This window comes from Melopsittacus undulatus, chromosome 3 (genome assembly GCF_012275295.1).
Source record: "Melopsittacus undulatus isolate bMelUnd1 chromosome 3, bMelUnd1.mat.Z, whole genome shotgun sequence".
Lineage (NCBI taxonomy): Eukaryota > Metazoa > Chordata > Aves > Psittaciformes > Psittaculidae > Melopsittacus > Melopsittacus undulatus.
In genome coordinates, this window is record NC_047529.1 from 11,914,414 (window position 1) to 11,937,344 (window position 22,931).

Genomic DNA, 22,931 nt, shown 5'->3' on the forward strand with positions numbered 1-22,931 from the left:
CAAGAATTTCACATACTCTTTTTCTGATCATCATAATGGCAAGCTCATGGTTTTCATACTTAGGACTATGTATTACTTATGATACTTTTTGCATTCAAAAAACCTTCCTGGTGAGGTAAAAAACCATCTCTTCTTTAGGAGTACAAATGGGGAATTTCTCACACATGTTAAGGTGAATTGACATGTCTTTGTACCTTGTCAGATTTTTGTCCTTAAGATTTCATCCTTTTTTATGTATTTCCTAACTTAAAGATGAAGTAGAAAAAGGTGTATCTTGTGTTAAATGTTTTTTATTCTACTTATAGACCCCACTGATGTTAAAGCTAATGTATTATCCCAGTAATTGCTCTCATAGAGTAGTTTCTTCCTTTGCTCTGAGGTCTCTTTATAATGAATTTTTTTTCAGGTCTTCGATTCTGTTTCTGAAGATGTTGGGTTCAACATAGAAATAAAATGGATCTGCCAGCAAAGGGTAAGTAAATGTACATGCAACTGACTTTGATACTTTGCCATTTTTATGGCTAAAGCTTGTAATTTAACCTGGCAATTAATGAACTAGAAAGCTGTAATATTGGGTTTTTTAATGTGACTCTCTTGTTTTATTATAACCCACTCTCTTTAAAACTGGGAGTATAGCAGCATCACTTTAGCAAATGAACAAACTTACTCTTAAAACCAGTAAGAAGTATTTATAGGATTTAGGTCATAGTGCAGCTGAGACTGCTTTTAGCTGAAGACTATTTTTTAAAGTCAGAGGATCACAACAGATCAGGCATGCTCTACATGGGAAAAGAGACAAGAAACTCAAACTCTCCTGGGCTGGTGCAGGAGCAGCTACAACATGCTGCAATAGTACAAGCAACTCTTCCCTTCTAGTTAGCACTACTGTGGACTCTGCTGGCCTGCTTAGTGCTTGGACTAGAAGGAAACGGTTGTCAAGGCTAGGACTGGAAGTCTGGAGTGGTGGGAAGAAAATAGTAGTAGTATGTGGAAGGCTGTATGCGTGGAGGCATGCTCATGCTCTCAGAGATAGCATAAAGACTGGTACCTGCTATTGTCAAAGACCTAATTTATTTCTACAAATTTGCTGTTGCATTTTCGCATTTAGAAATAGCAATACAAAATATCTGTAGTAGTTTTTAGTGGTCTTTCATGGAATTCCTTTGTGTGTTCAAAATTAGGAAAGGCATCCTAGAAACTCTCTCCTTTGATGGGAGGAAGTGAATTTTTCAGTGGAGGTTACTGCTGTTTGGGTTCAGCTCTATCTCACAGACCGAGAGTCCTATAGAGCTGTAACTAGTGCTCAGTAGGCTGAAGGAGTGACTTCTGTATTCAGACTGGCAAACTGAATTCTCATTTTGCTCAGGTTGAATGAGATACCATTGCTGCTTAAAATAATTTTCGTAAGCATTAGTCTAAATGGCTGAAATTTCTCCTCTTTCTAGGATGGACAGTGGGATGGCAACTTGTCGACTTACTTTGATATGAACCTCTTCCTGGATATTATCCTCAAAACTGTTTTGATGAATGCTGGAAGAAGAAGAATTGTGTTTTCTTCTTTTCATGCAGATATTTGTACAATGTAAGTTAAGAAGAGATAAATTATGTATTTTGCTTTCTTCTTTTTTAATGGTAGCATTTACTTTGGACAAAAGACTACCCAACAAGAAACAAGTAACCCATAATCTTAATGGACCTAACCTTTGGGTGCCAGAACAGTTGGGGATTGAAGCAAGACCACTTTGCCACCTGAGCTGTGCCAAAAATAAGATAGGAAAATAAAGTCAAAGTAGATAGGTTTTTGGTTTTTTTTCTGGTGCCTTCCTGAATGCTTCAGTCTTTCTTGACACAACAAAAAAGGTCAAGATTTCTTCTGGTATTACAGTCTTTTTCAGTCATACTTGAGGTGTACACAAGCCTAGCTTACAAACAAAATCATTTTGGTACAGTTTTTTTCTCCCCCACCAATATATCTGCCTTTTACAAAGTACAGAAAATGAAAGGACTTTGGATTACCTGTATTTGATTTAAGTTTTTCTTGTTTGGTTGGTTTTAAGCAGTTTGCTTTTGTGTTGTGGAATGTCGTATTGAGGGTATTGGGGCACAGAAAAAGCACAGGAGTTAAACTAGGGTACAAACAGTTGGGATCCATAGAAACTAACAATCTGCTGTAGTACTTTGTAAGCAGAAGCGATTTAGCACTGTTAATGAAAGGCTTTTGGTGACATTTGATGAGAGGCTGCACTGATGAAATACCACTGTAGGGTAAATGGGCAGGACAAAACCAAATCAAAGAGCATAATTCTCCTCAAGATTGAATTTCCCTGCTTTTTAACACATTTGCTACTTAACAAACTTGTTTTCGTAACAGGGTTCGGCACAAGCAAAACAAGTATCCTGTGTTATTTCTCACGCAAGGAGAATCTAAACTCTATCCAGAACTTATGGATCTTAGATCTCGTACAACTTCTATTGCCATTACCTTTGCACAGTTTGAAAACTTGCTGGTAAGCTGACCAGTTCGGGTATTACTCTGCAGTAAAAGGAAACAAAATTACTACTACTTGTGAAGTTATTGGTTTTGACACTAATGCTTAAAATTGCAACTAACCTCATAAAAGCAATACAGTAACATTTGGTGACTGCCAATATAATGTCCTTCATTTCAAGTTTCTGTTGAAAAGTGTTTAAAAAATAGTGTTATCAATAATATCTTTATTATGAGTGAAATTATAAGGAGGTGCAGGTGTCAAAAGATTAAAAAGCTGATGTGTGAGTGTTTCAGAAACCTGGGTTTTAATCAAAGTCTTGTTTTTCAGGGAATTAATGTGCACTCTGAAGATCTGCTGAGGAATCCATCATTTATTAAAAGGGCCAAATCTAAAGGCCTAGTTATTTTTTCATGGGGTGATGATGCAAATGACCCAGACAACAGGAAGAAGTTGAGAGAATATGGTGTTCATGGGCTGATATATGACAGGTACTTAATTGTGCTTTAAAAATAATAAATAACACAGCTGAGTGCTTATTGCATCGTGGTTCTTGTGAAATCTCACATTGCTTTTTGGTTGACTGGGTGCGGAATATCTTCCTTTCATACTATAAGTGCAAGAAGCCCATAAGGCCAGGTCAAGAACAAGACTACCACTAGCTCCTACTCTTTCAACTGTATATATATGAGGGAAAAGAACTGTTTTTTGTGACCTTAAATGTAATTTGATTCTTTAAAGAACTAGTGCATAGCATGGACTTCTAACATGCTGTTAACATTTTAACATGTTAGCACGGTAACTTTTCAAATTTATATGCGATGTGGTGAGGACAGTGTTATTTAACTGTTTGGCTGAAGTCTTCAGCTTTCTACATTTAGTTATGGAACTAGTTAAGACAACTTGAATGACTTGAACTTTTGCCAACATTCTGTTGTGTTTCCAAGCTGTGAATTCGCTGGTGTTTTCCTATTAAAATAAGCTTGGAGTTACACGCAGGCAAATTGTCAAATTTAGTCACTTCAGAAAGCACTTACACACAAAATTCAGGTGGACATCAGAATACTATGGTAAAACTTAGAATGAAAGTCTCACCTTAGTTCCTTACAAAAGAGATTAAGTTTTAGCTTTTTTATCATGAAAGATCATAGAATCATAGACTAGTTAGGGTTGGAAAGGACCTTAAGATCATCTAGTTCCAACCCCCCTGCCATGGGCAGGGACACCTCACACTAAACCATATCACCCAAGGCTTCATCCAACCTGGCCTTGAACAGTGCCAGGGATGGAGCACTCACAAAGATGTGAAATTAATTCTTACAAGCTGGTGATTAATTTGGACAGCTGTATTAAATTAGACTGTCTGAATTTCAGATTTCACAAACAGTATGTGACTGGGAAAGCATTAAGTGTAACTGAAGTGTCCAGTTATAGAAGACTAAACCCTTTTGCTTTATGCAAGAACATTCTTACATATCGTTTTACTTTGGGGAAAAAAAATAGGTGTGAGGGAGAGAAGATCAAGTAATTGCCAAGGGATCTGTTTTATAAAGTGAAAACTAAGAGTCAAGGTATCTAGGGGCAAAAAACGAAATAGCTTGCTCTTAAAGTTCTAAGTCTGTTCTTGACTATTGGGAGTCCTTCCAGAGGGGTGGGTTCTTCTGGTTTGCCAAAGGTCTCCCTGCTTGTACTGTATACAATGTCTTTCTGTTCACCAGTGGAAAAAGAAAATGACAAGATTTTTACCTGAGGATCACCTTCAGACTGAAGTCATTGAAACATCAGTCCTCTTTCCTGCTACAGCAGTGCTACATGTTGTGCCTCTCCTGTAAATCAAGATTGAGGCCCTTCTAGTAGCTGAAAACTATCTCTGGACCAGTATGCAGATGAACAAAATGTACTTTGATTCTTTAGTGTACAACCATAGGGTTGTTAGGAAATCTGATCCTATAGCATGCATAACTTGAAGTGATAAATTATTAGTCTACAGACAGGTGGGGTATTTTACTCAAATACTAATGCATAAATTGTTCCTACGAAAAGCTCATCTGATGTCTGCTAATCCAGCCTTCTAGAGTTCTTCATACTCCTGAGTAATAGATACACATTACTAGGGTAAAGTAGGAAAGTGGATGACAGCCTTATTTCTGACTTCACCGTGCTTTTATTACGTTAGATACTTAATTGCCTAAATAATGTTGCATTTATGTCAAGGCAGCAAGTCTGCTGCATGTCACCTTTTGTTCTCTTTGTGCTGTTCAGTGTGTTTTAAGTTGCAGTATGATAGCAGAACACCTTTTACCTTTTGGTGACTATCTAATTCATTGAAATTGCTGATAGGCTGAATTCCCTTGTGGATTTAACTGGGAGGTGTGTGTGGGGAAATTAACCTTCCTGCCCTATTCAGACCATCTAGATTATTCATAGTATTTGTGTCTCCTCTTACCACCTGCCCCCTGTATCTCTTCCATCTTGTTGACATCTTTCACTTTTTTGAGAAGAATCCCAAAATCAACAGTAATTCTAAAGCCGTTTAAAAAAAGTACTTCAGTGGTGCAATTTTTCTTTCTTTTCCCATTTACAAACCACAGTTGAGTACCAAACAATTATCTCAGTGCAGTTGTTGGAGATTCTTAACTCTAAGTGGTATTGACTTTTTTCCTGTAGGTCAAACCAAATACTGGAGTGTTCCTTTATAATTCTCAGTTATTTTCCAGAATTTACTATTTGTCTGAATAGAATAAATTTAATCCTAAGATGAGTTCCTTAGAAGGAACATGACCCTTTGAAAATTGTATAAGATATCGCAAGCTGGATATTTTGAAATGTGGTTGGTATCTGCAAGTCAAGTCCTTTATGGCATATCTAAATGTAAAACCTGGCCGCAAGTGTTTCCATTCACAGCTGGAGCTGCTGGGTAAAGAGGCAGTGTTTCAAATCAATTGAGAGTATGAAGTTAGGAGTCTAAATTGTATTAAATAGGTATGGTGTGAGCGTCCACATTCTGTGCTGTTCAGAATTTAGAAGTAGATAAATTTGGAACTAATAGAGCAGAACTCAGGGAGGAGATGTATGTACTTGTTTCTAGGTCCAGAAATAAGTAGGGACTGCAGTAATCTGTTTATTAGTGTAAAGCCATTTTTTGGAATCATAGAATCAACTAGATTGGAAAAGTCAAGACCATCAAGTCCAGTGGTTACCCCAGCACTGCCAAAGTCCACCACTAAACCATGTCACTGGGGGCCTCATCTACACGGTTTGTGAACGCTTCCAGGGACGGTGATTCCACCGCTGCCTTGGGCAGCCTGTTCCAATGCCTCATTGCGCCCTCTGAAGAAATTATTCCTAATATCCAATCTAAACCTCCCCTGGTGCAGCTTGAGGCTGTTTGCTCTTGTCCTGTCACTTGTTACTTGGGAGAAGAGACTGACCCCCACCTCACTACAACCTCCTATCAGGTATTTGTAGAGAGCAATAAGGTCTCCCCTGAGCCTTCTCCAGACTGAACACCCCCAGGTCCCTTGGCTGTTCCTCATCACGTTTGTGCTCCAGACCCTTCTCTGGATCTGCTCCAGCACCTCGGTGTCTTTCCTTTAGTGAGGGACCCAGATCTGAACACAGGAGTTGAGGTGCAGCCTCACCAGTGCCCAGGACAGGGGAACAATCAGTGCCCTGGCCCTGCTGGCCACATTGTTGCTGATACAGGCCCGGATGCTGGTGGCTTTCTTGGCTGCCTGGGCACAAGCTGGATCATGTTCAGCAGCCATCAGTCAGCACCCCCAGCTGCCACTCTTCCCCAAGCCTGTAGCGTTGGATGGGGTTGTTGCAGCCCAAATGAAGGACCCAGTGCTTTGCCTTGTTGAACCTTGCACCATTATGCTGTGGTTGCTCCTACAAATTCCAGAATATTTCCAGGGCTGAAACAAGTTGTTGCTTTCCATGGCTTCTGCAGGGCTTTTGTTCTCTGGACCAAAGGACAAGTCCATGTATTAAAAATTGCTGTGGCTGGTGTTTTGTGGTGTTGTTTTACTAGACCTTAACACTGAAGATGCTTTAAGTCGTTTGTCTGAGTAAGGTAGGAAGTGTTGCTTGCATATGGCCCTGAGTTACTGCTATTGCATGTGGAGATTGCCTCAAAGATTACAAACTGTCTGGGTAGAGATGGTTTCTATAAGCTGTTTTTTTCCAAACTTTAATCATCCATGTAGAATTGGGCAAAACATTGTAGCCACTTGTGAAGATGGCAGAAAAACTGTGTCCTGAATACCAAAAGTTGCTGATATCAAGTGTCGGGCAATAAGAAAATGCAGGTAGGGGGTCTCCCTTTGTTTTGCATGGAGAAAAAGCTGCAAGATTAAATCTGCAAAGCTTACAAATGCCAGCGCTACTGAAAGAATGATCTCACGTGGGCAGGGGAAAAAGTTTGTTTTGATTTTGCTTTTGCTTCCCCATCCAGTCCTTTCTCCACTTGGGCTGCACATCATTAAACATACCCAAAGTCATTAAACCAAATGGATGCTCTAGTGCAGTTGCTGGGACAATGTTCTGCTTTTTTCTTATGTTCAACCAGCAGCCATCCCAGCATCTGAGGTAGCCAAGCTGCTTGTGAAAAGGGAAACCTACAGAAAAGGTGCCACTTCTGCCTCTAGACTTTCATGTGGGCCCTAATCCAAAAAAGTACTTCAAATGCATGACCGGGTATCTTCTGCTCAGACAAAATTAAATCTCATGCTTAAAATGCTTTATTAATTCAATGCTTAGACTTTATTTAGAGAAGAAACTTTATTGTAGCGAAACTCTTCAGATTGGCAGAAAATATTAATTTTAAAGCAGGATATGTGGGGTGTGTTATCTGGTATCTTTCTCCTGGATAAGCTGTGTAAACAATCCAGGAAATATCTCTATGCCTGAATATACTTAAGTGAGTAAGAACAAGGCAGCCTTATGATTTTACAGCAGTTGGCTATCTGTTAAATACCAGTGTGGAGAGGGGGTGCGTGCTAACTTCCACTTGCATTATCTTTTTTTGTTTATTTTAAATGATCTGAGTTTTGTTTGTTGAATAATAGACACAGTTGCATGAAAATATTGAATCAGTAATCCTCAAACATTTATGCTGAAAGCTTCTCCATGAGAATCTGCACTGTGTTTGTCTCCTCTAGAAACACTACAGTTCCATACAGTTTCATATGGCTGCATGTTGCATTTGCAGACAAAAGCCCTGTGCTCTATTGGTAATAGTAACTTTCCAAAACTCACACAAATTTAGCTGGAAATAAAGGCAAAAACTTTCAAAAGACATCTCAAAACTAGAAACTGTCTAAATCTGTGTTGGTTTGTTTGCCTGAAACTGAATGTTACTTCAAATATTGGTATGGGTATATGTAGGATGTCAACTAGTATTACTTGATTTATAATCTGCTGAATGATTGAATTAAGATGCAATGCAGTGGCAGTCTAAATCTTCCCTGTTTTGTGAATTGCAAGGTAAACTCAAGTTTACCTTGAAATGTAAAGAAAAATGAAAACTCTTAATTGAGCTTCAGAAAAGTTTTAGCATGAAAACAGTATTTCAGTGGTGCTGCCTCTGCTTTTGGACCAAGCAATACTGAAGAAAACCAGCTGTGACTGGGACTTGCTGGAAGTATGTGTTTTCAGAGGTGACAAAAACACCTTATGGGAGCTAAGTACATCAGTTCCATGCTCAATGCATGACCCTAGTAAAGAACTAATAAAATACCTGCCAGAAGCTGCTTACAAACATGGTTAGCCATGTTTTAGGAGCAAGGGGCTTAGAAACATGCGTTTGCTCTTCCAGTGTCTGGCTGATGGGAAAAGACATAAGATTTGCAGTTCCTAAGGTGTGTTACTGTATAAAAAACTATCTTCTAATTTCAGTACTTTGTCTTAAATGCACAAAGAAATTTGTAATAGGTCAGCTAACTTAGCTGAAGAAAGCACAGGTTGTACCTGCATCCTGGAAGAAAGGAAGGTTGGGCTTTTCTTTTGCAGGTAACTTCTGTTAGGTGATTTTGGGTCACATCTTAGGCCTGTACTGGGTTATAGGTGCTGTGCAAGTAATTTTAACTGCTGTGCCTTCTGTGTTATTTTATGCTGTGCCATAAAACTGGACAGCATTTGTCCTCACTTCTAGGAGTTTCTTTACATAAACTGTCTTGGATTTTACTGTATGGAATGTGATCCATGCCCTCTGTTTCCTCCTTTAAATCCATTTCCCATATCACTCTTTGAGCTGCATCATTATTTTTGATGTCTTGGACTTGCCAACAGTTCACTAGTTGTCTTGCTGGGGAGAAGAGGCACCTAGGCACTATATCATATAGCTCTCCATTGTTTTGGTTGTGACATTTTGTTCCTTTTGGACTTACCTTGAAATTATGGCATAAAAGAAAAAGGATGATGCAGTAAACCCAAACCGCTTTCTTGAAGGAATCATAAGTGGAAGTAGGAATATTCCTAAAAGACTAAGGCTCTAAAAGACTCTTTTTCCAGAAGTTTTCGTTTGAAGGACATAAACCTGGAGTTCTACAATACCTGAACCTGTCCACAGTAGCTACACATGAGGGTAACTGGATGCCAGGACTTAGATTTTGGATATAAATAACATGAAGATGTTAGAAATTAATATCAGGAGGTCAGGATGTCACAGTAAGTGTTGTACCAAGGTTAGATTACAGTAACATGAATGCTTTTGCTTTATAATGAATTGCACCAAAATAGTATTTGAGTTATGCTCAGTGCCCGCACTGTCAAACTCAGAGTGTGTTTTGGGTTTGGACAGTCTGGTATGATGGCAGCTCAAATCCTGCAGCCTTTTTTGTATGTGTGAAAACAAGAAAGTGAAAAGATTATTTAGTATTGAAAGTATTTAAAATTGCATTAAGCATGAATAAATACCAGATTTTTTGCTTTCTTTTTCACTCTACATCTCATGTTGTAATAGGAATTTTAAAAAATGGTTCTGAACTGTGTGTGTGAAAATACTTATTGAAACAGCAAGTACAAACTGCGTTCTGTATTATGTACAAGCAGTGTATCACAACATGTTCAAATAATCTCAGGGCTCTGAAATTTCCTTTATGCTTTTAAGTTTGAAGCCTGGAACACTGCTCATATTACTTCACTGCTTTGTGCCACCTGTCAAATCCCGTTTTTCAGGAGAGTGAGGTAGATGCCAGTGGGTTGCTCTTGAGTATATCCAATAAAATATCAACCATTGTGCTAAAGGAATGCCATTTTATATTGCAACATGAGCAGCAAAACTTAAGGTATTAACCTCAGACATACTGTTTTTGCAGACTTGCTGACACCTCATTTTACTCTATGGGGAAAAAAACTTAGTTGCTTCATCTACTCTGCATCTCTGTGAGCTGTTGGGTTCTTCTGTTGTTGCTGATCAGTGGTTCTTCTTTTCTCATTTCTTCAGGATATATGACTCGAATCCTGAACAACCAAACGTATTCCAGGTGGAGCAGCTGGAACGTCTCAAGAAAGAATTACCAGAGTTGAAAAGCTGTGTGTGTCCCACAGTTAGCCACTTTAAATCCATATCTCCATGTAAATGTCATCATAGTTGCCTGGAAGAGAACTCTGTAGATAACTTAAAGAGTGTTCAAGATTCTAGGTAGAATGCTGGTGTGTATCTGTTTAACTTTCACCATTTGGAACAGGGCTGTCTATGCCTTCAGGTTTGTTTGGTTTATTTTGAAGTCCCCAAATAGCAATAACTGTGTTTGCCCTTCCTGATGACAGTACTTACTAAAATTTCAACCAATGTTACAGTATTCAGCCAGTTGTAGTCATCCTTTGATTTTACAGATAGTTTTAACTTCTGCTATAATCAAGTCTCACATCTTGAAAAAGAAATAGTAACACTAAGTGTGTTTTTTAAACATAAAGGAGTGAAAGTTGAGAAACAGAATTGTAGGAAAATTTACAATGATCTGATATTGAATATGCTGAAAAATTGTTTTGACTTAGATTTTATTTCAGTGTGACAGCTTGTCAGCCTCTATCTGACAACAGGAAATTAAGACAGTGATTGTAACACACAGATGATTAGGTCTGGCCTGAATAAATTGGTACCTCATGTATACGAATTTGCACTGACAGATCCACCTGTACAAAGCTTTGTGCCACTGGAAAATATCTCTATATTTCTAAGTAAACTGCAGTGTGTATTAACTCCTTTTTCTCCCACTTCATTTAGGACATTCAGGCTGCTGCTGTTGTTTTCTCCGTTGCCAATTCAGTGGTACAGTGTCTGTATATAGCAGTCAAGGGTGAACCACAAGTACGATTTTCCTTACATTAATCTCACACAGGCCTGCTAAACTTCACAAGTGTTGCTAATAATTTTAACAGAGTAAGAGAAACATCTTCAGTGGTTGAGAATCCTATTTTGCACAATAACCTTATAAACAGAGTATAAACCATGCACAAACTCTGCAAATTGCATGCTTTAGTTATTAAGCATGAAATGTAGGTGTTTGCTGAGGTCCTTGCATCTTCACGGTGCTAGTTATGTGTGAAGGGTGCAGGGACCAACTCAGCTATTTCTCTGCCTAAAACCACAAGCCTGTCATTTACAAACATTTGAAGAAAAGGCTTTACCACACATGGTTTGTCTTATCTACATAATGCAAGCTACTGGCTTTTGTATTTTGCGAGGTTATTTTTGGTTTGGTTTTGTTTGGTTTTTTCTTTTTTCCTCAGAGCAAAAATCACAAGTGTACAGAATTCAGATACTCTGTATTCTGTTGGCTGGTATCTATCCTCTGTAATTTATTACAAAGTCATAGGTTAGAGTTCCTAATAGGTAGGCATGCATGTCCTTTTCCTCCTGAAGTTGCAGGTCATGCCAACACAACAGCTGTAACTTTCTACTGAAGTGTTAATGTATAATAAGAATGAAAAATATTTATTTTTTTCTCTTGTAAATTGACAATGAAAACCATAGTATGTACTATATTCTTTATATACAGGCATTGCTACATAGAACTGACTGTACAAAGAGTAAAGCCATTGCAAATAAGTGCTCGAGCCTGCACTGCTGAGCAGTTTGAAACAGCTTGTTTTGACTTGCCTTGTGCATTTTAGTCTTTGAAGTTCTTTTGTCCTGCACAAACAGCACAGTAATGATTAGGATCCTGGAACCTGTCTTTTATTTAAAAAAAAATAAACAACACACAGAGAACTTGGCAGTGTGTGAGCTGTGGTTTTTGGGAGGGAGGGAGGGAGGGAGGGAGTGGGACTGAACCAGATTCCTGGCATCAGGAACCTGTGGCTGTGTTACAGCAAGTCCAGATTCCTCACTGATGTGATTAATTCTTATTATTTCTTTCCTCTCATTCGTATACCCCTCGGGGGTTTCTGTTGACAGGTCTCGAGGGCTTTGCCAACGGATGTGCTGCCCCTACCAGAGTTACTGGTCATGAATGCTGGGCAGTGCATACTCTGAGATGTTGAACGTGACAGCTATTTAGTGTGAAAGCAGCTTAAAAGCTGTGTTGTCCAAAGCAGTCTCTCAGACTCATAGAATCATAGACTAGTTAGGGTTGGAAAGGACCTTAAGATCATCTAGTTCTAACCCCCCGCCATGGTCAGGGACACCTCACACTAAACCATATCACTCAAGGCTTCATCCAACCTGGCCTTGAACACTGCCAGGGATGGAGCATTCACAGATTCCCTGGGCAACCCATTCCAGTGCCTCACCACCCTAACAGGAAAGAATTTCTTCCTTATATCCAGTCTAAGCCTCCCCTTGTTTAAGTTTTAACCCATTACCCTTGCCCTATCACTGCAGTCTCTAATGAATAGTCCCTCACCAGCATCCTTGTAGGCCCCCTTCAGATACTGGAAGGCTGCTATCACAATGTGATGCTGAGAAGGGCTTAGGCACACTTAGAAACTTCTGTCCAAACTTTCAGTTTCTCAGAACATAGCATCTGCCTGTTCTGTTGGCAGGCGGTGGGGGTGGAAATAAATACACCCACTGTGGTGATGATTTTGAGCAGCGTTACAGCTTCTATGCATTCTTGCCCACTGCCTTCTTTACTGGCAGGTTGGTCAGCAACTTGCTCCAAGCCTGCCTGGACTTCAACACGCTCGTCTGCTGTGTCACTTCTGAGAGCTGAGCTCAGAACAGTCACCAGAGAATCACAGATGAGCACCGTGGGCACGGGTCAGGGGAGCTCTGAGTGAAACTGGTGTTGCCAAAGAGGATTTCAGGTACTGTAGTGACTGTTCCATCCCTGTGCCCTCCCTCACACAAGCATATGGCCACACTACACTGGTGCTGAGCTGGAGTGAAGGCTCCTTGAAGCTGCAGCAGGAGTGCCCTGGCAGCTGCTCTCCCGTTTGCCAACATAAACACGTTGCCCGGTGAAATGTGCTTTTGTTTTCTACTCCTGCTTTTATAGCGTTTCCTTTTGGACCCACCTGAAATCTGGCCTATGTGTGTGAGACCCGAGTTACTTCATACTCAGTCCTCTGTAAGGAAGAGGGAAGGGGACATGAAAACGTTGTCCCACACAACACAGTAGTTGGAGAATGAAGGAAAGCTCCTGTGCACCCTGCAGCAAAGAAGGTTGTCTGCGGTGGGGGGAGCTGCTGGCTTCTGCCGCTTCCCCCGGAGCTGCAGGCGCTGAATCACTTCCAGCGGCTCCTGAAGCTTCGCCTCCCAAACGGTGTGGATGAGGACACGGCTCCTGCAGCACAGCAATGCTCCTCTTCATGGGCAGCGCTGGCGCGGTCTCCTGCTGAACCGAGAGGAGCGAGAAGCGCTCCGCAGCCATCACCTCCCCGCCTGCACCGTCGGTCCTCGGGGCTCCCCCTCCCGTCACGGTGAAGCGGCCCCGGCCGGGCTCACCGCGATAGGGCCGCCCCGAGGCTGGCCGGGCTCAACGCTGAGGGCCGCGGGGCGGGACAAGATGGCGGGGGCCGGGCGGTACTTCTGCACGGCGGGCCGGGGGCTGGAGCCCTTCCTGGAGCGGGAGGTGCGGGCAAGGCTCGGCGCCACCGAGGTGAGGAGCTGCCTAGGCCGGACGGCACCGCTGCGGCTTGGCGGGGAACGCGGCGACCCGAAACCGGACGGGGCTCTGCGGGTCTGGGCTCGGTCTTGCACTGGGCGGGAGGGGGCCTGGAGAGAGCGGTACAGCCCCTGCTGCGGGCAGCGGTGTCTGCCCCTCGGTCAAGGCGTGTACCCTCGGCACTCCTATGAGCTGAGGGGGGCTCACCCACAGCACATCCCCAGCCTGGTTTATGGTTTCTGTGCTTCTCCTGAGGTGGACTGCACCGCGGGAAAGGTGTTCTTCAGCACAGAGGCGGCCCCGGGCGAGCTGAGGAAGCTCAAGTCTGGAGAGCGGCTATTCTTGCTGCTCAAGAAGCGCACAGCGCTTGTGGGTTCTAGAAATAAAGGTACGGCCCTGACACCCCTGCAGTGTGCTGGGGGGGTGTGTGTGTGTGTGCAAAAACGGGAACCCCGGTGCCAGTCGTGTGTGTAAAATAGAAAAGAAACCCAGAAAATCTGGAGAGGGACTTTTGACAGGAGCAGGCAGCGACAGGACGAGGAGGAATGGCTTTGAGCTGCCGGAGGGGAGATTTAGGGTGTTGTGTTAGATCTCTTACCACCTCATGTTCTCCTGGCACTGTACATCTATGTCTATGTGTAAGGCATGGAACAAACACTCCACCCTGAAACTGAAGTCCAGTTCTGGACCGTTTACATTGTAACAAGCCGTTTTCTTTGAAGGGAAGTGGTCCTGACATGTATCTTGTGTCACTTCAGTACACAGATTCCTTTTGAATTTGAGCTGCTCAGGTCACTTTCGCTGTCAGTGCTGGAATAAGAGCTTCAAGTTAGATGGATTGATGTCTGCGTGCTGGTGGGATTTAATTTGGGAGATGTAGATTTGCTTTTAAAGTGGTTTGTAAAATTTAAAATGAGAAATAGCAACACTTCCGCTGTCCTGCTTTACTTCAGACTAGCTTCAAGGTTTTAAAGTGAATTTGGCTCTGTATTCCTGGTACGTCGTTCGTCATGTCTAGTTCAAGGGGACAAACCATGGGCATAAGTTTAGGTGTGGTCTGGATGATTTAATCTTGTATCTGCAGAGCTGGTGATCAGAGGGGTGCGTTGGTGTCTGCTGGGGGTGGGGGTTATGTGGGTGCTGATGTGGGTGCTGAGAGCTCAGCTCTGCCTGTGATGTGCTGCTGCTGTGGTTCCTGGATTCACATATTTACGAAATCTGAACACAGTCTCTGTTAACGGCTGTTCTCAATCCATGGGAAAATCCAGTGTTGAGCCTGAAGTACTTAACCTGAAACAGCTTTTTCTTCCAGGGAAAATGCTGCATGACATTAAAAGCCTTTTCATTGAGGAGCCAAAGTATTGGCAGGACGTTATCTCTATTTGGAGAAACTTTCATGGGTGTGAGGGTAAAAAAGATGATGTCTCTCAAGAAAACCCATCGCCTCTCAAGAGAAAATCCAAAGAGAGAGATACTGCAAGTAAAAGGCAGAAAACAGAAGAACAAGTGAGAGAGACTGTGTCTGAGGAGCATCAGACAGGAGCTGGAGAGAGGTGTGTGGTACCAGAGGACAGCCAGACTGAAAGCGAGACTTCCTTAGCAGACTCTTCCAAAAGCAGTGGAGAAAAAGCTATTGCAAATGAGCAGCTTAACTTCAGTTTCAGAGTTTCTTGTCGTTGTAGTGGAGCAATTGCCAAAGTACTTACGTCACAGGTATGCTAAAGTACGTATGCTTTGAAAGAATTTAGCGAAAGTGAAGGGAGATGTGTGAGTTATTTGTCATTTCAATTGTGTTGTGTGTTTTAGAATAACAAGCTGATCTCATTTTTTTCTGTATTTTCTCAAAAAAAGCCCTTAACCTCCATTTACCTGAAGCAAGTGGAAATACAAGGGCTGTTGTTAATTACTGGGCACTGTTTCTCTGCATATTTTTCAAATCAATGCCTTGTCTAGAGGTTAAGGTAAGAGGCTGAGGTAGCTGGACCCCTGGAGTCTGAAGAGTGATCTTACAGTCGTTTAGAGCTACTTAAAGGGCCATTGCAAAGACAGTGGAGTCAGACTCCTCTCAGTGTAAACCGATGGCAAAACCCAGAGCTTGCAGGTTCGGTGGGCTCTGGTTCAGTACTGGGGAGAACCTGTTCCCCAGGAGGGTGGTGCAGCCCTGGGACGTGTGTTGGGGACTGGATCTTGGTCCTTTGGAGAGAGTGGTAGCATAGAGACTTCCAGGGGCCTTTTCCATCTAGGCCTCTTCCTATCTATAATTCCTTTCTAGCATGAAGAAAATGAAAATATAAAAAAGCCCCAAACAACCCTGTGTAGCTGCAGTTTATGTAGATGTGTCTTACTTGAAGATAGCAGTAGTTAAACTGTGCTATTCTTCTTTCCTACTGAAGTACTTTGGGAAGGTGGGACACATGACCCTGCCAACATGAATATTTGCTTAAATTTGTGCTGTGTGTTCTCATATTCAAAAGACAGTCAGAGCTTTGTAAATGCCACAAAAACATGAAAATTGTGAGTAGCTGATCTTCAGCTTCCTGCCCTGCAGCTGATGGATAGTCATTTTGTCCAGAGATGTGTTTTCTCTGCCCCTTTCTCTCACTTTGGCCTGTTGTACTCCTTCTGGTCTTTGTATGAATTGTTCTCCTAGGGATGGAGAAGGCCTCTTTCTTTTTCCAAGTGTTTCTAAGGATTCTGCAGTCTGTGGTCTGTAGTTTTCTCCGTTCTGTTATTTTTCTGGCCTGTGACTGTTGTTCCCCCTTGCAGGAGATTGGAAGAGCCGTTGGCGTGACGCTCATGAAGCAGTGTGGCTGGCAGGCTGATCTGCGGGACCCTGATGTAGAGGTAGTGGTGCTTGTCTGCCAGAGGGCCTGTTGCTGCTTCCAGCATTGCCCCTGATCTCTTGTTTTGGTTTTTTGCTCCCTTTGCTCTCACAGCCAGAACACTTAAATAACAATGAGAATGGTCATCATGGGCCTGTGAGTCTGAGGAACAACCCATATAGGCAATATCTCAGGATCCAGCATGCTTAACAACAGCTGGACTATGACCGTTGAAAATGGAGGTCACCTGAGCCATTGGGCCACCTTGCAGCCTCTGTAGGCAAGCAGAAAGTCATGTTCTAGAAGGAACTTGCCTTGAGAATGCTGTTCATGGAAGAGCCTTCTCCTAGACCCTGTTCCTGACAAGCAGCTTGCTTAAGGCACTCTGTACAGTGCAAGCTGTCTGGAGACCTGGGAAAGGATTCGTGGCTCTGTCAAAATCTCTTGTCAAAGGTGTTTCTCCATCCCTGTGCTTGGTGTATGGAAGTTGCTGTCAGCACTGATGCTGGAGATCTGAGGCCTTCTGTAAGAGCTCTGAGTTCATCCACTGGTCCTGGTTTTCCCAGGCTGTGCATGAAATAAGAGCTTTATTGATCTTCAAGTGGGGATTTTGTTCTTGTCCGCATTTTTGCTCTGAAACCATTCAAACATGAGGTCTAGGGTATTGTAAAAGTATCACTCTTTGGGCTTTCTGGAGGGAGGGATTGTAGTAATGCAAGACCTGTTGGGGAGCTCAGTCATCTTTTGGGATGCTCTCTGTGGGACAGGAGGACAATTGCTTTGAGCTGCTTACGTTTCTCAAAGGATTGCATTCATGCTTTCCATCTACAGTTCTCCTTAGTAGCAGTCATGGGGTGTTTTTTGGTGGGTTTTTTTGTTTGCTTGGTTTTCTTTAGTTTGTTTTTTTGGGAGGTGGTTGCTTTTTTTTTTTTTTTCTTAAATTAGGAGGGTTGTACTTGAACACCTGAGTACTAGTATGCAGCGAATAATCATAGAATGGTTAGGTTTGGAAGGGACCTTAAAAGATCATCTAGTTCCAGGCTCCCTGCTTAGAGTAAATGCTTTTAGGACTAAAAACATCTATTCAGTGTTACAAAAATTATTTCCCTTAAAGATTCAAGTGCTTGCTGATGCATTCCTAGCTGGCAGAATTCTCTCTGCAGCTTCCTTAAATGGTAAATCCTGTTTAAAGTGGCATTCAGATTATCTAGTGAGATTTCTTCCAATTAATCATGACTTTCTGAAGCATATATTTTTGTTCTCAAAACCTACAGTTAGGAGTTTGTAGGAACATCTTTTGTGTTTGGTTTACATGATTTAAATGTATTCTTGTGTTCGGTTGAGAGTTTCTCCTGTAACCTGTTTCCTCTTTCAGATCTTCCTACATCTTAATGATGTTCACTCTGTGGTGGGGATTCCTCTTTTCAGGTAGGCATTCTCCTCACTGGATTTGTCTTGTCAGTATCAGAACAGGAATGATTTCTAAATCCTTTTGCTGCCCACTGTGAGCATTTATCTTCTGGTTTAATATTCACTGCACTATCACATTAGTCCTGTGGTCTGGCTGGAGCTTATCTGAGCATGTAGGCCAGACTGCGGTGTCTATCTGTCTGTCTGGAGCTCTGTCTAGTTCATTTGTTCATACTACATAGGCTTTTGTGGATGGTTGTATTGCTATCTTAATGTAGATTTTTTGCTGTCTGCAGGCTTCCTTTGGCAAACAGAGAGTACATCAAGACAGCAGGACTGCGGTCAACAATTGCATGGGCCATGGCATCTCTGGCTGAAATCAGTGTAAATGAATGTTCATGGCAAAGATGTAGAGTCCCAGATGCATAGGGTTTGCTGTATCTGTGATCAAAGTGTGCTGTCACCTGCTGTTTGACCAGATATCTGCGGTAATCCCAGGTCCTTTTCAGCAGAGGTGTTATTCCTTGTACAAATAGATGTGTAAATGGCAAGGTTTTTTCCACTGTCTAGGCTTCAAACCCTGTGGGGTTGTTCTCCCAAGGGAAAACAGAATCAAGTGTGATGTTCCCCACAGATTAATTTGATACCAACATCCATCTGCAGTCCACTCATATTCTTTGTCTCTAAATGTCACCTCAAGGCAGGATGCGTTGATGCCTTGTCTTTAGTGCTTTTACTCTACTCCCTACAGGCAAGCTTGGCTTGGTAGATCAGTAATTATTGCACTGGGTTCAGTGGGAGTATGTAGGTGATCTGTACATCCCTGGTTAAGCTTTGTCCCGGGAGAGGAGTCTGTCTTGATTGGCATGCAATAACGCCATTATATCTGTAGGCTGGTGCCTTTGTGCTGGATCCCATGTGTGGGCTGGGAACGATACTGCTGGAAGCTGCCAAAGAGTGGCCTGTAAGTATCCCAGTGGTAACAGTCAGGAGCTTTGCAAGGTGGCTTGTAGTTACATTGAATAAAATCCATACCACAGTTACACGAAAGCCATTACTGTAAACCAAACTCATCTTTTCAGACAGTTGTAAAGTGATCTAGTACAAATGTTCCTCCACAGGAATGTAAATCCAAGTCCTGCATATTTGAGCAGGCAGGTGTTGGTAGCCCTGGATTTATACCTCGGGGTTTGTGTGGGCCTTTAAAACTGCCTGGGCTTATTCTAGGATCAAAGCTGTCAGTGTGAGGTATTGGACAGCCAGTTGTCAGAGGCAGCAGTATGGCTGTTTGTAGCTAGGTGGGGTCTTGCTGTCAGGACATAGCCTCAGTATTTCTGTAAATTACAAGTATTTTGAGCAGACCAGAATATGGAAGGGGTGTAGATAGCACGTAATTCCCCTACTCCTCTGTCCCCTGTGTCCCTGTAGTGGTAGTAGATCTCTCAGGAAGGGCTTTGTCTTGGAAGAGCTGTACAGCTATGTTATAAAATAAATACACCTGTTTGTCAACAAAATGACTTTTCTCCTTTTCTCTGAACAGGAAGCCTGTTACTGGGGTGCTGATATAAGTGATTCACAGTTAGAGGGTGCAGATGTGAATATTAGGAGTGCAGGCCTGATGGATAAGATTGAATTACTTAAAGCTTCTGTGAAAGGTATGTGTGTTGTATGTGAAAGGAGTATTTTAAATGACTATGCCTTTCTTTGGAAACGGGAATCTACTTGCTCTCAGCTCATGATTTAGTCTAGGGAGAAAGTAGGAAGTTTATGTCCTTATTTGGACCTTAGAGCGTGAATCTTAATTAGTCTTGTATGAAATCCATGACAGACAAGAGGTGGGTGTTTTCCCCTGTGCAAGGGTGATGAAATATGCATATATTTTTTACCTTGCAGTATTTATTTCTTACCAGAAGTGCAAGAAACGTTATTTCGTCTTAATAAGAACCCAAAGCTGAGTCAACTTGCTCAGGGCCTTGTCCAGTCGAGTTTGAGCATCCTGAAGGATGGAGAACCCGTAGTCTTATCCTTTTACATGCAGGCTATGCTCTGGGCAACGCAGTTTGTGTGTGACTGGCCTTCATCACCACAAGGGTGCAGTGCTGCATCGTGGTCAAGAGAACTGAGTGTTCCCAGGATGCAGAAATTCTGGGGAGATACTTCATAGACCCTAAATCCAATAGAATCCAAGTGATTGTGGCTGTTACCTGATTCTTGGGGGAATAAAAAGGGTATGGATGGAAATTTAACATGTGGTTCCTTGTCATTCATACCTGTGTATCTGAACATCTTCACTAAGTGAAGTGTTTGCAAGTTTAACTCTTCTGTTGCATTTGGTTTGTAAAGATGCAGAGATGTGTTGAGAAGCAGCAGTTAGTCTGGAACCATGCCATCCCTTGTCTTACTCTCACACCACCAGTAACACACATCCCACCAGTAACAGGGAATCTGCAAGTGAAACCATACTGTCATGCATCTGTTTCTTCCCAGTCTGCATTCACTTTGGCTTTGTAAGTGCAGTTTGTGAGGATGAATACAGAAGGAGCTGTGAGTCTGGGTCCATGATCCACATAAGAGCTGGCAGACAGCTGTGTAAGGTGGATGGAGGCATAGATGCTGCTCATTGTTCACACAGTCAGATGTAAAGACCTGCCTTTATTTTTCAGCATTGCCATTGCCTTCAGAAAGCTTCGATGCTGTGATTTCAGATATTCCATTTGGGAAGAAGTTCAAGATCACAAAAGACATACAGGTGCTACCAGATCTTCTCCAGGAAATGGAGAGGTATGTGTGACCTTTGATATGCTTGGAGTTTGTGTAAGTGTCTTGATGGTTTGCAATTTTACGTGTTCATTCAGCTTGATGTTTGCTCTGCTTCAAACCCTCTCCAGATCTGTAGTTGATCCTGGACAGGTTGTGAAGGTCTGAGTCCTTTTCTTGTTTCTTGGAGGCTTTTGTGGCTTGTGTTGCAAGCTGTGGAAGTGCTGATGGCAGCGCAAGCTGACAGGGAATGAGTGTGTGGTGTGTCACAAATGTGAAAGGAGAAAGAGAAGAGGATCACCATAGCCAGGCAAATAAAGCAATAATCCTTTCCCAGAGGTCTCCTTGTATAGAATCATAAGTTTTCCTTTTGGGTTCACAACCAAGCTTTTACCAGCCTGCATTGGCAAGAAGGATCTCAGACCAGAAAATGGTGGTGTGTGTTTTCCTTTCTGTTAGCATGTCCTGGAATATGCAGCTAGCCACCTGGTCTGCTTTTAGATGCCTCTGTTCATCCGTCAGCCTGTCATTTTGTGGCAGAGTTGAACCAAGTTAATAGTGGCCTGCTTGTAACAGGCAGTTCCATCTATCTGCCTCTTTATGTCTTGGCTGAAAACAAACCCTTTCTGTAGGGCTGGTCTTCAGTGGGTGTTGATCTCACTTACCCAGTTCCAAAATATGGTGGGAAGATGGTGAAGAAAGTGAGGTAGCTCCACCCCTCCTTTGGCCATGTTTGTCTTCTGGTCTCATTGCTCTGCTGGGCCATCCTAACCAAAGTATTTTGTTGGGAAGGGGAGGTGAGGAAGGGCCCATTGTCATGAGAGCTCCATCAGCAAGACTTTTTAATCCACTTGCAGTGAACAGAGCCAGGATAGTCTTTCCCCACCCACCCTGTCTCAAAGCCAAATGTAATGGTTGCTCATGTACTGAGAGAAGTGGATTACAATCAGTGGTTAGTATTAACCTGCTTTCTGGACAGGCTCCAGTTCTCCAGTCTGGGAGGAGTTATGAAGTTTTGGATTGAATTTCCATTTGGAGATATAGGTTACAGAGATGAGCCATGACCCTTAACATGCTTAGGTGTTCTGTCAAATGCAGCTGACTTCTGAGGTGTCAGCAGTATTGAGTTCTGCCCAGATGAACGAAGGTGAGGCAGGATAACACCTAACCTCTATTTTTCCTGCAATTGCCAGGCTACTTCGTGTTGGAGGGACTATTGTATTGCTGCTGAGCCGTGATCTCCACAAGCGCATGGATGACATTACCAAGTGTGCTGAACATGACTCTCCTGATGCCAGTTCTGGTGGCACAAGTGAAACCACCACTGCGGAAGCCCTGCATGCTGATGGAAATTCTTCGTCCTTGGTGAATGGTGTTGAAGAATCCTTTCTCAGTAGCAGACAGACATGTTTTGGATCTCTGGTTCGAGATGGTGTCTATGGGGTTAGTCTTGGAAAGACAGATGCTTTCATATACAAATATAAGAAGATTTGTACTGCTGGGAATCAGTAGCTTTCTTGCACTGTGCCTAAGTGAACTTGAGCCCTTGTACACTTGAAAAGCAGCATGGCAGTGATCTGCTGGAACCCTACTAATCCAAACAAACCCTTGCATTTGGTAGCTCACCTCCCTTCCTTTGGATATCCTATGGTGCTGCTTTTCCCTCCTTTTTTTTAGGAGAGGTGGAAGATGCCTACTAGTGTTTCAAGTATTTTTGCTATAAAATATTGTAATGAGATGAGAGGCCTCATTGTTCAGGCAAAGAGTCTTGGTATTGGGAGGACTTTCTTTGGGAGAGAAGGTCTTCATTTGCAGAACTGGAAAAAAAAGAAGGTACTAAATATAAACTGGTTTTCACCAGTATTCAATATTTTTTAAGGAAGCACATCTTGTCTGAAGAAGTCTCCAGCTCTTTTTGAGGGCTGGATGTATATTTTACCTTGCAGTCTTGTATTTTATTTTAAAGCTCATTTCTGTTGAGTTTGAAATGTCTCTGTGGAGATCTCTTAGTGGAAAACAAACTATTTTTTTGGTATTAATTCTTTGTATTAATTTTTTACTAATTCTTTGCAGTATTTGCATGAGGCTTCTTTATATCAAAATGTTTTTCCTCACTTGATAAAGTTACTCCAAGTGCACAATGTGGAAGATGGAAAAGCTTGCCAAGTGGATGAACAATTTGAAGTGACTTCTGCCTGCAAAGAAGCATGTAGAAAAATTCTCCTGAAGAGAAAGGTCTTAGCAATCCTTTTAGATAATGCAAAAGTATCTGTATGGGGAAATAGTCTAATTCAAAGCTTTACATGTCTGCTGAGCTGACAGAGAAGTATTTTTGTAGAGAATGATAGCAGATTGCTTTCTGTTGCTGTTTTGGACAATCGATTGCAACTTGGCAAGCT

At 42.2% G+C, this 22,931-nt stretch overlaps 2 protein-coding genes across 4 annotated transcripts in view; both read left to right on the forward strand.

Moving 5' to 3' along the window:
* The window catches only part of GPCPD1 (glycerophosphocholine phosphodiesterase 1), a 42,370-nt gene extending 30,660 nt beyond the window's left edge, over positions 1-11,710 (forward strand). Inside the window, exons 16-20 of the mRNA XM_034060672.1 lie at positions 407-472; positions 1,446-1,582; positions 2,372-2,507; positions 2,820-2,980; positions 9,937-11,710. Coding sequence (XP_033916563.1) covers positions 407-472; positions 1,446-1,582; positions 2,372-2,507; positions 2,820-2,980; positions 9,937-10,138 — 702 coding nt within the window. The 3' untranslated portion in view covers positions 10,139-11,710. The remainder of the gene's footprint in view (positions 1-406; positions 473-1,445; positions 1,583-2,371; positions 2,508-2,819; positions 2,981-9,936) is intronic.
* A 1,734-nt stretch (positions 11,711-13,444) lies between these two features.
* THUMPD2 (THUMP domain containing 2) lies at positions 13,445-22,568 on the forward strand. 3 transcript variants are annotated; one of them, XM_005147483.3, is made up of 10 exons: positions 13,445-13,537; positions 13,799-13,931; positions 14,856-15,256; positions 16,310-16,387; positions 17,741-17,793; positions 18,072-18,159; positions 18,668-18,739; positions 19,316-19,430; positions 20,439-20,556; positions 21,726-22,568. In XM_005147483.3, exons 1-10 carry the CDS (start codon positions 13,445-13,447, stop codon positions 22,042-22,044), a joined length of 1,470 nt encoding a protein of 489 aa, XP_005147540.2. In that variant the 3' UTR covers positions 22,045-22,568. The 3 variants fall into 3 exon arrangements, with proteins under 3 accessions (XP_005147540.2, XP_030903466.2, XP_030903468.2); XM_031047606.2 differs by lacking the exon at positions 13,799-13,931 and having other exon boundaries at positions 13,523-13,537; XM_031047608.2 differs by lacking the exons at positions 13,445-13,537; positions 13,799-13,931 and having other exon boundaries at positions 15,083-15,266.
* Positions 22,569-22,931: the final 363 nt, after the last annotated feature.